Source organism: Paramisgurnus dabryanus, chromosome 5, assembly GCF_030506205.2.
Source record: "Paramisgurnus dabryanus chromosome 5, PD_genome_1.1, whole genome shotgun sequence".
Lineage (NCBI taxonomy): Eukaryota > Metazoa > Chordata > Actinopteri > Cypriniformes > Cobitidae > Paramisgurnus > Paramisgurnus dabryanus.
In genome coordinates, this window is record NC_133341.1 from 33,237,326 (window position 1) to 33,250,825 (window position 13,500).

Consider the following 13,500-nt stretch of genomic DNA (forward strand, 5'->3'; position numbering starts at 1 on the left):
ACATTTGAGTTAGAACCATAGATTGTAAAAATAGATCTGTATCTTTGAAAAATGATACATTTACTAATAAATAATAAAAAGGTTAAATAAAATGTCATTGAATATGTGAAAGTCTTTCTAATGTTGGCAGTGAGTTTTGCATGTAAAAAATCTTATTTTTGTATATGGTTATATTCAATAGTATAAACATATCAAAACAATCACATGCTATATTAAGTCTCAATGCTGTGAACTATTATACTAGGAAAATCGAACCCTCTTGTTCTCTGTGTGCTCTGTAGATCTGACAGATACGTGAAATTAAAACTCTGGTTGTTAAAGTTATGATAGCTTCATATTGTGCTAAAGCAAACATCCCACGGGGAAAAGTCAACAAGCAGCTCGGCGTGTAATCTCTGATTATAGTTTTATAGACGCAGGGTCAACTCTTCCAACCGGAGTTTCATAACAAGAGAACAAATAAATGGATAGATGTCTCACGACACAGTTTACAGATTGATGCTAAAGCTATGTAAACTAACACGATGTGTGCCGCTCGGTGTTTTATTGAGCTGAAACACAATTACTTCACACGTGGCTGAACTGATAAAGAAAAGATACGACATCTAAATGTCTCCATGCAGAATACAGACAAATTAAAATCTAAAGAGCACTTCTCATCCGGTCTATGTACTGGAAAAAATGAATATCACAATCAATAAGAAAACACTAAATAATTATCTTTATGTAAATAAACAATTATTTCAGGCATTCTTTGCCAGAGTAATTTGTAGTAAAATACACCAACATCTCCAAATGACAAACTGTCTCTTAACTCATTGATATTTATGTTAGAAGTGTTAAAGCCCTCATAAATCACAGAGCCACATTCAGATGAACACGTCATAGTTTTTAAGCAAGCCCAGAAAGTGAATCTAACCCTTAAGAAAACAACCTAAAGAGAGCATTAAAGAGTCATATATATTTCCATGCAAGCACAGGATCAGACGTTTAAAAGACTTTGAGTCAGTTTCTGGGGTCATCAGTAGTTGGATTGTGGTGTAGCTCCATGGGAAAGGTGACTGTCGCTAGGAGCGACATTAGGGCATGACTTGCTGGAGGCTCGAGTTAACCCATAGAGGTCATGAGCAAGACATCAGACGCCTCGGGTCTTCACATTCAAATCAGGCTTCAAACACACTAAATCCTCTCTGCATTCCAAAGACGTGTAGCAGTGAAACCACATCAAAACCTCTTGAAAAGAACTACTCGCTCGAAAACATGCTGGGTTGATTTGAACCCATGCATGCTAGGTACACACCACTGGTTAAAATGACAACCAACAATGCAGCGTGTTCTGTCCAATATTTACCCAGCATGGGTTAAAAACAACCCAGCATTTTTTAGAAATGCTGGGTTATTTTTAACCCAGCATTGGGTCAAAAATGAATGAGCCAAGCATTAGGGTTAGGGTTAAATTAACCCAGAAGATGTTCATATTTGACCCAACAATGGGTTAAAACAACCCAGCATTTTTTTAGAGTCTGCTGATCAATGAAGGACAACTTCTGTATTCTCTGCACGCAAACTGCTTAATAAGAAACACACATCACAAACACAAATGTCTAGTTTTGCACATGCACACAAATTTTGTTGTCATCAACTTAAATAATCGCGCTCTGTGTGCAGGAAAATTGAAATATGTCCCTGACAAAACCACAATGTTGTGCAGCAGGTGCTAAAATGACCAATAATAACCCTTTACCTTATGAATCCATTAGCAAGATGCATGCTGTACAATACTGAAAAACAGTCACTGATATATACTGTAAGCAGGAATATTATTCAACAGTATTAGGTAAAAGTGCTTCCCAAAATAACCCAAAATCTCTCTGATATCTGTTTGTATTTCTCACAAGTGTGCCATGAGTGTGTCTGTCTGGTTTCACATTACACACTTCTCATTACAATCTTAACTAAAAAAGTCCACTTTTCCTATTCAGAAAGATTTCACAAATTGAAATAAAAAATGAATTCACAACTCAGTATCATTGAAGACAGTGTTTAAATAACAGAGTCAAACTGGTAAACATCTATAAATGATTATTAAAATATATAATTGTCATTCATATCGTCAGCAGATAAACCCTAAACGTTAAATAATATACATTATTTATAATTTAATGGTTATGTGCCCTCTTTATTTATTTATATCTTATATTTTGTGTGTATGTTCCTTTTCTTCTGTTGTTTTTTATTTGTTTGTTTCTTTCTCTAAATTGTTATGTGTTTTCTTATTTTTTTCTTTTTTTATTGGTTTTATTGGGAATTTTATTGGTTCTTTTTTTATATAATGCAAACACAGAAGATGACTCTATTTACATGTGTTATGTGTTTTCTTGCTGATGCATGTAAAAAAGGTTTGTTAAATAAAGGAATATGACATTGTAAATGCACTTTTTTTGACAATAAAAAAATGTCAGCAGATGATGTTTTCTGTATCTGTCAATCTCACAAAACTCCTCTAAAGCATGAAGACACAATATCCAGGTCACATTTCACCTTGAACTCTAAATTCAAACATTTTATTTATTTATTTATTAAATTTTGGGGTAAAATATGACCACACAACTAACAATTTCCTTTTTCACATCTATGGAAAAAATAATGTTTAATGTTTTATTTTTTGTTAATAATGTTAATAACTCTATAATTAAATATCTTTGTGAGAAAATGAAAACATTGTAAACAACACAGATTTGAGTAAAGTTATGAAAATGCACTAACTGTGGTCTCCAGAGAAATAAGGATGTGAGTGTGTTTGATGAAGGTCACTGAGGTCTCATCATCATCATCAGCCCTACGGCACGTAAACCTTTCTCTTAACTACAGTTTACTGACCACGAGCCAAAACATCCATCTCAAAATAACATACAGAGGTTATGAGGACACAACAGGATCACATTTGAAATATTACACCTCATCATCTCAATTCAATTCATGGGGGCTCGCAGACATCAGCAGTGATGCTTAGTTGATTTTATTGCCAGGGATCAGACCGAATAAATCTAAACCTCATATATTTATGAAAACATGACACAGAGCTCATTCCAAAAATAAACATTTTCACACCCCATATAGTATCAGCAACTATTATTAGAATTTACACTGAGATCTACAAGCCAGCGGGTCAGCAGCATCACTTTCAAAGGTCAAAGGTCAAAATCTAGTGTGTGCTAACAATCCTTTAGCTGTCATTTATTTTCTCTCCCATAGTTCATCGGGAGGGTATGAAGCTCAGAGGTGAAGAAAAGTATGACAGTAATTCCTCGAGAAGTGAGAAAGACATCTAGACATCTGAGCGAGTTAGTCGAGGGAGCTTCTGGGCATTTTCTAAAATTGACAAGCGTGCCTCAGCCAATCAGAGTTGGCCGTGTCAGAGTGATGTCAGCAGGGTTCCCCTCAGGGGTCTCATGCCACAGCGATGGCGGACGTGTGTCTTTGCACCTGTGATGTCAGATAACTGCTGTGATAAGAGGTTATAAATACTGCAGTCTTCTAGATTCAAACATCTCCCATAGGACACCATTGAACGCCTGGAGCATCGTTTTCCTCAGGTGAAAATGTTAGAATATAAATGGATTTAATGTACCTTGAAAATATCCCGTGAGAATCAGAACTCCACCATGCAGTCCAGAAATGAATATTTATACTTTGCATCAGATGAACAAATACATATAAACGTAAGTGTGTGATTAGTCTCAGTTTAAGCCGTTTTATACCAAAATGTAATGTCTGTGGTTTGTATTTCATTTCTGAGTTACCCTACAATCATATTTTAATATTCTAATATTACCATACAGATTTCTGTAAATGAAACAAACTAAAACACAGAATTCATGCATGTGGCACTGCGCAGATTGATCGCCGTATGACATCAAATTATCGTGGGAGAGATACAAAAGCAATATTTTTTTATAGCTATTGTGATACTTTGATGTTATGCACAGATCAATCTGCGCAGCACTATATGCAAAAGTAGTCAAGTACTGAAAACATCTTACACGCCTTTCTATTGTTGTTTCCATCAAGCCACAATGTGAGTTTATAAAACTTTATTTCAATACATCTTCCAGCAACATTATTTGTGAGTCAAAATTATTTAACAGCGTCATCAAGCTGCAGCCGTTGTTGAGCGACCTCTAGTGGTGAAAATGACATATTGTGCCTTTAATTCATACCTGATACTGATGTTTGTCCAGTCCTTCTTCCTGACCAATTCACAGATTTTATTCAAGACAATGATCAAGTCAATCAAGTAGAAATTAAATGTAGAGATTGTTATTTTCACTTCAACCAAATAAATTATTAAATATGAATTATTTTCAAAATCCAAAGTTTAATAAATCATTTGAACAAACTTATATATTAAAGTGTTTCGTTGCAAAACAAGATAACTCCGTTTTTAAAATTTTTGTCAAAACATGTTTATTATTATGTTATCATGTTATTCTTTTGTTTTATGGTGCTACTTAGCTGTATTTTTGAAGTTATGAAGGTTTAAGTCATGACAAACCAACTGCAGTTGAATTGATATTAATTGGAATGCACAACCAAAAAGCGAGATTTCTGAAAAATTTTTGTAACGAAACTCTTCATATGTTCATGAGTTGGACTGAAGAATCTAAAACGAATTGAATAATGAGGAATCTGAAAGATGGGTCTCTGTATGACCTGTACTGTGTTCTGTGAAGTAAAAATACATTGACATCTGTCTTGTACTGTAATTTCCAGCTGAATGAATGTAAAGCCTGGGCTGAATGTGTACACTCTTTGTTTAAATGAAGGAAAAGGAGGGCGTCTGCAAATGATAGTTGGTTAGTCAATGACACACTTGTTTGCTTTAAACCAAGGGTGACTAATTGGGTTATTCCCGTCAGGCTGAGATACAAAAACTCTGACAGATATTGGTTGGGTGAAGTGTAAATATTGCCTTATATAACTTACAGTAATTAAACATAAAGATCAAAGTCATGCAACACTTTAACATTTACTCAATAAAAACATTGCACGAAACATCTCGTAACGCTAAAGAACAATCTTTTTATTAGAATTTGATGATTTTAGGACAAATTTAAGTTTTGGTTGATTCTATAATTCTCAATTTTTATTTAAAGTCTTTAATGAATGGAGAAATTTCAATCAATGTATAAATGACACTTGTTCAGTGAATTCTTTTAAATTATACCACGGGTCTGTTGAATGCTGTATTCTGATTGGTTGAGAAATGTTCCCTGTGTATGCATTAATTTCTGATAACCACACCTAACTTGTCAAATGTCTTAAAAATAGACACCAGAGCAATGTTTGTGGTAACCGTGGTATAAGAGGAATAATTGACTCCGGTCCTTTAAATTATTTGAAAATAATGCACACTCCGCTTTGCGTCGTGCCGCATTGCACCTTGGGTGTGCATTATTTTCTTATAATTCAATGGCCCGTTGTCAATTATTTTTTACGTAAACAAAATTAAATAAAATCATAGAAGAAATCTGGAAATGTCCACTTAACTTAAAGCCTAATATAATTTATTTCATTTATTCATATAACTTAGCTCCAAATTTTAATTAAATTCAGAAAAATGAATACGTCAAATGCTACGTACACACCAAATGCAAAGCATTGCATTCCTCACTGTAAATTAGTTGCGGGATTTAACTTTTTCGCAGCAATCGTGCTGGCCAATTTGCGTAATTCGCATTGCATGTGCAAGTTTAGGTCTATTCGCATCTTTGCTTTGACTTTGTATGTAATCTCCTTGTGCAAATCGTTGAATTGGCGTTTGATGTGTATGCCCATAATGCTGCGTACACACCAAACATGCAGCATCGAGTTCCTCGCTGTAGATTACTTGCAGGTTTGAACTTTTAGTTAAATATTTTCAACTTGCACGAAGACGCGTTTGAGGCGAATGGTGCGTGTTTTTGAGGCAATTGTGCCGCCCAATTCACGTCATTTGCATTACCCGTGCGAGTTCACATCTATTTGTGTCTTTACATTGACTTTGTATGTAATCTAAATCATTGGTATTCGCGTTTGGTGCGTACGCCCCATTAGACATGAAGGTCTGAAAGGTTAAACCCACCAAGACAAAGTGTTCACAACTTCACAGGCAGAACTCACAGATCTGTATGAGATCTCTCTCAAAGGTTTAAATGTGAACAGGACAACTGTGGTGCTAAAGGTCCACAGAGGGGTTCAGGGGTCAAAGTTCAACCAATGTTGTTTATTAAAGTCTCTTTGTAACGGCGATCTCTTGAGACGTGTTAGCCTGCTGAAGTCGAAATCAACACCACACTTACATAATGTTTAAGAGAAGAGAAGAGAAATATCTTCCTTTAGTAAAACATTTATGATTGGAAATTTTTCTAAACAACTGAAATGTAAATCATACCATGTTATGATGTGAAAATGAACCTCATGAATATTTCTCATTTTAATTTCTGTAACTTGAAATCAAGTTGAAAAAATTAAGTTTTTTTCTTTTAGGTCTTTATTTGCAGTACCAACAAACTTTGGTCATTTTAGCACATTTGAGACAGAAATGCATTCATGTCAAAGAATGCAAACAAATAAATAGCACAGAGAAAACAAACATATAAAGCTTTAACATCAACAGTAATACTACACTTGGTTTTCCAGGGTCATGAAGATGTTTAAGGTACTTAACTCGAACGCAATTTGTTTTAAATAAAGCTTTACTTGGCACAGGTATGTACTTCAATAAATAACTTGTCATCTTTATCAACATGCAGCGGTTTCAGGTTTTTATTTCCACAAATCCATATTCTGTCCTCGGATTAATAAAACAACTTAAACATTTATTCGCACAGCGCAGTCTTCACATAAACACTTGTAGTTGTGTGTTTTCTGTTTACTGTAGTCTCATCCAGTGGTTCGGCTGTACATCTGCTGTGAAAATATTTGTCTGACTGTCTACCGTACACTTTTTTCTAAGAAGTCTGAAACATCTTCAGTGTCACACATATATTTGGCCAGCACTGCTTTGAACCTGGTTAGATTCAAGAGTCACTCAGCACGACTCCTACAGCAACACCAAAGATCTGCTTTCATTCGCAGTGTTTTTGTTTTTCTTGTCCGTCTGCCTCCAGATTCTTCTACTGGAAGTTCGCTGGCATCCATGAAACTGTCAATGCAGGCTGGCCGTGGTCGTTTGACGGTTTTCGTGGGTTTGTAGTCTCGCTCCAGATTCGCTTTCAGGATGCAAAGTAGGAGCTCTGCATGGAATATAAACGATCGATGGGGTTTCCCACACGGGTCTGAAGGGAGCCGATCTCTGATCCCGTCATGAAGCAATCGCTGAGGCTGGTCAGAGAAGTGTCACTGTCAATGTCATGGAAAATAGAGTCGTTCCCTGTAAAACATAAATTATAATAACAAATTGTAATGTAAGGTCTTGAAAGGTCATGGGTACCATACCATAAACCAGAGAAATATGATGAACCCAAACAAGAACTGAGATGATATACGGCAGTAATCGCATATCAAATGTTATATAAACAGCCCAGTCTCATGAAATTTCGTTATGTAATCACGTTATTTTTTGATTCTTTTTTCGTGATATTTTCACAAACGTCCATGTTTTTTCGTGATCGTATAACGAATTCCTGTTTTCGTGTGTTTATCACGTATTGGTTACTCAACTGTTTTGTCCTATTTTCTTACCATTGTCGCTTACGTTTAGGGTTTGATTTGCATAAAATGACATCCCTACCCAAACCCAACTCTAACCCTAACGCCAGGCAACATATAAAAAAATTAATCCGTAAAAATAGTCTAAACCAATACATAAAGTGACATTCTATTGCATGCACCAAATCTAAAAACCCTAAACCGAAGCGACAATGGTTTAAAAATAGGAAAAAGCAGTTGAGTAACCAATACGTGATAATCACACGAAAACAGAAATTCGTTATACAATCACCAAAAAAAAAAATGCCGAAATTCGTGATAATATCACGAAAAAAAAAAGAATCAAAAAATATGACGTGACTATATCACGAAACCTTGTGAGACTGGTTAGCAAGCATATAAAACAAGTGTTTAGTGCTCATACACACCGTATGGATTCATGTGATCTCCAGGCATCTGTGGAGGGGTCAGACCCTGCTGAAACAGATCTGTGCTGTATCCGTTCGTTTCCATGGAGACTAACTGATGCTGTGGAGGCGGAGCCAAGGGCGTGTAAGAGTTCATCAGATTCTCCATTCTGCTGGATATCACATCTGCACAAACACATCACAATCAAGAACAGTTCATAAAAACCACAACACCCAAGAAACACACAAACACCAACATGATGTCTTCTACACATCATATAAATATAACTAAAGCTTCGTGTATCTTTAAGAGACGCACCTTGTCCGAGCCTCTGAGTGTTCTGTTGGTCTTGTTGTTGCTGTTGTCTGCGTGCCAATTTCTTCATCTGTTCAGACCAAAAGAGAGACAAAAACACACTGAATCCTTCTTAAAATCAATGACGATTTCTCAAACATTTGATCATGTCATGCACAGATTTAGTTCATCTCAGATCATTCTCACCTTTGCTCTTTGGTTCTGAAACCAAACTTGGACGACTCTCACGCTCAGGCCGGTCTCAGCAGCCAGCGTCTCTCTAACCTGAATACAACATCAAACATTATGTTGGCAAGATGAGAAATTGCTTTGCATTGACTTGATTATAATAAATATCTTCTACAAAACTTATTTCTCTAAAATGTTTCTACAAATCCAAAGAATCAGACTGAAGGTTTGTGATATTGAGCATTTGATATTTTGGACACATGCATCAGGTGGCCTATGAAACTAGTTTTTAAGTATCTAACGTTAACTACAGGTAGATCAGTATATCGCATTTAAAATAAAGTTAACACAAACCTAAATGAAGTTCTTACCTTTCGGCAGGGTTTGGATGAAACCTCAAAGGAAGCCTTGAACGCTCGACGCTGTTGGGTGGTAAGAATGGTGCGGGGTCTCTTGGGTCTCCGGGGATCTTTGCCATCATCACTGCCTTTTCCCGCACCTCCTGCACCTTTCTCCATCTTTACATCCAGATCTTCATCTTCACTTTTGTCTGTAAACACAAAATTTTGTTTTAACAAGATTAGATAAGGAGAAGATGAAAGAGGATAAATGAAAAGAGAAGGAGATTAGAGTTGAGTTTTCACCTGAATCCGACATCTCAGGACTGATGGAGTGCAGTAAATCTTTCTCTTTCTCGTAGTCATTTTTGCAGAGCAGTTGTCCATCCTTCAGAACAAACTCGTCTCCTTTACACAGCTGTCTGTCGCACACACAACAGCAGAAACAGGCCAGATGATAGACGCTCTCTAGTGCACGCATCACAAACTCGGTGGCTTCGATCTTCTCCAGACATCCACTGCATTTGGTGGCAAATAACCTGAAGAGAAAAGAAAAAATAATCATGCATGTTAATCCAAATAGAAATGTAAAGAATAAAAAGTTTCCATCTCTGATTTAACCACTGCAAAAAGGTGGATATAAAAAACTGACTAAAGGATCTTAATGTATGTGCAATGGCAGTGCAGAACATACAGTACAAGTGAATCCTCAAACTGCTGATGTTAAATAATCCTAAAGCATTAAACAGAACTCAGACGTGAATCCATAAATATTACAGCACTGATACTGGACACCAGCGCTTTTACCTTATGGCTGCTTAAAGATTTTATTAAGTCACAACATATAAAGGTTTCATGAGGTGAGACAATACAAAAGACACTGACAATTCATTCAAAATACAAAGACTGAAGATAAAACTACTAATACACTGCAAAAAAAAATTTTCAAGAAAAAAAATTCTTAGTATTTTTGTCTTGTTTTCAGTAAAAATATCAAAAAATTCTTAAATTAAGATGCTTTTTCTTGATTAGCAAAACGACCCAAGAAAATAAGTCTAGTTTTGAGACCAAAAATATCAAATTTAAGTGATTTTATGCATTAAACAAGCAAAAAAAAAAAAAAAAAAACGGCAATAGGGTAAGCAAAGTTTTCTTGAATTTTTCTTGAATTTAGTGTTTAAGAAAAATGTTTTGCTCACCCCATTTGCAGATTTTTTGCTTGTTTTATGCACAAAATCACTTAAATTTGATAATTTTGGTCTAAAATCTAGATTTATTTTCTTGGGTCATTTTGCTCATCAAGAAAAAACATCTTAATTTAAGAATTTTTTTGATATTACTGACAACAAGACAAAAATACTAAGAAAATGTTTTCTTGAAAATAATTTTTTGCAGTGATAGTAATTAGATTAAAGACTTCTTTGTACCCTTGAACTCCAACACTTCTCAAAACTAAATGATCTGGACTCTGCTATTCACATTCATACACTGAACAGAAACAATTGTCACCATTTTTTAATGCATTATAAAGACATTTTATATGAGATTTATTGATTCCAGAGATTTAAAGGTAGTGATAAACTGTGAAACCCTTTAAAGTCTCTTTAGCTTTGAAAGAGAAACTTCTAAGCAAACTTTAATCATTTAGACAACAAGACGCAGTTAAAATGGAGACTGAAATTAAAACAAAATGATAATGTAAGTAAGACAAAACAAATAAATCCCTCTTTCTTTCTTTCTGTCTGAGTGAAATGGTTAAATTCAGGCCCTTCATCAAATTCCTAATAAAGTTTAGGATAAACATCTGAGGGAAATCTGATGCTTTGTTAAACTTCAAGTCTGATAAACTATAAATGCGTAAACTTTGAGCTGTAGTCGTTCTATGACACAAAGAATGTGAATCCTCTTAGCCCCGCCCCTCTTCTGCATCGCATCACTTCCTTTCATTCCTCTTTCTTTTATTTTGGATGATCTGTGATAATCACATGCGCTAAAGTTTGTCTGTTTCCTCTGACTGTCACTTCACATTATACTGCCGTCTGTAATTCCCATGAATCTTTGCAGATAATCCTCTCTTCTATTGTGCCAGAGTTTTAATCTCTTCTTCTTCCTCCCGCTCTTTGTTGACGGGACCTCAGCGCCGTCTTTGTTCTCAGTCTGTTAGAACAGCCACGCGTGACTCTTTCATTCTTGTATCAGCGCTATGAGATCCGTGCTAAAGTCACAGTCGTGATGCTGTGGTGATGCAGGAGGTTGCTCTGTGGTTGCTACGGTGATTTTTGTGTGAGGGTCTTCTGATTTGGTTATGATTAATATTCATAGCACAAACGATGCAGGATGACTTACGTGTACTTGAGATCTTTTACTAAAATAAAATATTTAAGAAAGTACATTTCTTTTGCATTATTTTGCAGTAGTGATTTGTTTCTGTTACTTCTATTGTGTGATGTGTAATGTGTTTTGATTGACATTTGAAGAGTGCAGTGGATGAAACTAATCCCTCTTTAAGAGTATTAAGAGGACAGAAAGTCTTCACGCTCAGTCAGTCATGCTCAGAAAAGCTTTGCCGTGTGATCTTCAGTGTGTGGGATATTCTTCTCCGTCTCTTTGTGTTTGTTTGCTAGAGATCTGATATGTAACAAACACAAACAATAATTTATCCTCGGTTTGCTGCCACCAGCGATGTTCTGTGTGACGGGTCTGAGGTGATCTGACAAAACCCCAAACCCCCAGCCTGAGCGATGAGAAAGATTAGTTAACCAAACATCTCTTCATTTCCTTCAGAGAAACATAAAGACAACATATGAGGGGAGAAAATATACATTGATTCCTACAGAATAAATATTATTGCTCAGAAATGACTTTTTTAAGTTTCCTTTTCAGATTCTCATTCGAAACAAATTGTTTCATATATAAGTAAAAGTAAAATCATATAAAAGCTGTAAAATTAATAAAGTCAAAAAAAATTTCAATGCAGCATTAGGTCAAATAAAGGATGAATCTAGCCCGTTGGGTTGTAATTTAACCTATGAGTTAAAAACAACCCAGCATTTTTTAGAGAGTATGTTGGCAAGTCTGAGCACAGTTTATGACATTTCATCGTGAAAGTCTCAGTCTGCTCACTTTATTTTCATGGATATTTGAAATGTACACGCAAAAAAAATCTGGGTTATTTTTTGCACAACATTGGGTTAAAATGGACAAATCCAGCTGGTTAAATTAACCAAGAAAAATCGAAACAACCCATAGCTTAAATTACAAACCAACAGGCTAGATTCATCTTTTTTGGGTTGAAAATAACCCAGCATTTTTAGAAATGAGTCGTCTGTGCAAGCAGATGGATTTAATTGTAGTGGGTACTTCAAAATTTAAGTGTGTGTGCATTCGTGTGTGCGGTGTGTGTGTGTGTGTGTGTGTGTCATCATTCGATCTTTCCAACCGCCCTTCCACATCTCCATACAGCAGATGCATGTGCACTACAAAAGAAGTAAAGATGTTTTCAAACACTGAACTCAGGGCAGAGCGTGGAAAAACCCTGCGGTCCACACACACACACACACACGAGCGGCAGAGTTTACCACATTTAACTACATTCTGACCCTATCAAAGGACAGAAGCCAGATCCATCCACCTCAATAAAACTATAATATGAGCTCTGTGATATATCAGATGCCGGACGTAAGAATCTTGGTTCAGTAGTAACTTTATATGAATTCATCTGACTTTATCACTATTGCTTAAAGTGATAGTAAGAGAAAGATCTCAATATCTTTAATCTTGTAGCATAATAACCAGGCTTGAATTTTATTATAGTAACTCTCTGAATAAGACTGAGGTTAAACAGAAGCGGAGCGGCTGGATGATGTTGAAGCGTGTGTTTACCCAGAGTAAACTTCTGCTGAAAAACAACACATCACTCCCCGTTTAACACATATTACCAGCCCAGATCACCCATAGAGATGCTAAAGTCAAGATTAAGATCAACACGTCATCAGAAAAATAAAAAAAATAATATATTAGTGGACCTTAAGCTCTGGTGAAGGATGACGTATTATAGAAAAAGACTTTCTGTCATCGTAACATAGTACAGTATAATGTTTCAATCCAGAATCAAATCAAAAAGTAAGATAGTTTAATAATAGATTTACTTTACTAGTTGATATTTGACTCAGTCATGTTATTGTGAGAGTCATTTACAGAGATGCTGGAAAATGGTCAAAACAACATGAATGAAACCAAAGTGTGAAATATTTTCCCCTTAAAATAAATAGTAGTTAAGAATTAGAAAATGAGAGACATCTAATCAAAGATGAAAAAGGGGAGAGAGCGCTGTAAAAATGATTATATGCCTTAGTAGATTTAACGAGATAAAATGAGTTAACTATAGTAAAAAATTAGAATTCTTGTTTTTTAAACCAAAATTTAGCCATAAGTAAAAACAAATTGGAGTAATTTGAGTAATTCTAAATGAACACATTATTGAGTAAATTCAATTTAATTGTATCAAGTACACTGAAAAAAATAAAGGCTGGATTTACTTAAAAATATACTGCATTATTTTTGCATCAATTTTTTAAAT

General features: G+C 35.4%; 1 protein-coding gene across 1 annotated transcript in view; it reads right to left on the reverse strand.

Annotated features, from left to right (window-relative positions):
* Window positions 1-6,562: 6,562 nt before the first annotated feature.
* lmx1ba (LIM homeobox transcription factor 1, beta a) overlaps window positions 6,563-13,500 on the reverse strand; it is a 34,066-nt gene continuing 27,128 nt past the window's right edge. Inside the window, exons 3-8 of the mRNA XM_065250072.1 lie at window positions 9,228-9,460; window positions 8,955-9,133; window positions 8,602-8,679; window positions 8,419-8,485; window positions 8,121-8,285; window positions 6,563-7,414 (exon numbers count right to left, since the gene is read on the reverse strand). Of these exons, the coding sequence (XP_065106144.1) occupies window positions 7,257-7,414; window positions 8,121-8,285; window positions 8,419-8,485; window positions 8,602-8,679; window positions 8,955-9,133; window positions 9,228-9,460 (880 nt within the window). The 3' untranslated portion in view covers window positions 6,563-7,256. The remainder of the gene's footprint in view (window positions 7,415-8,120; window positions 8,286-8,418; window positions 8,486-8,601; window positions 8,680-8,954; window positions 9,134-9,227; window positions 9,461-13,500) is intronic.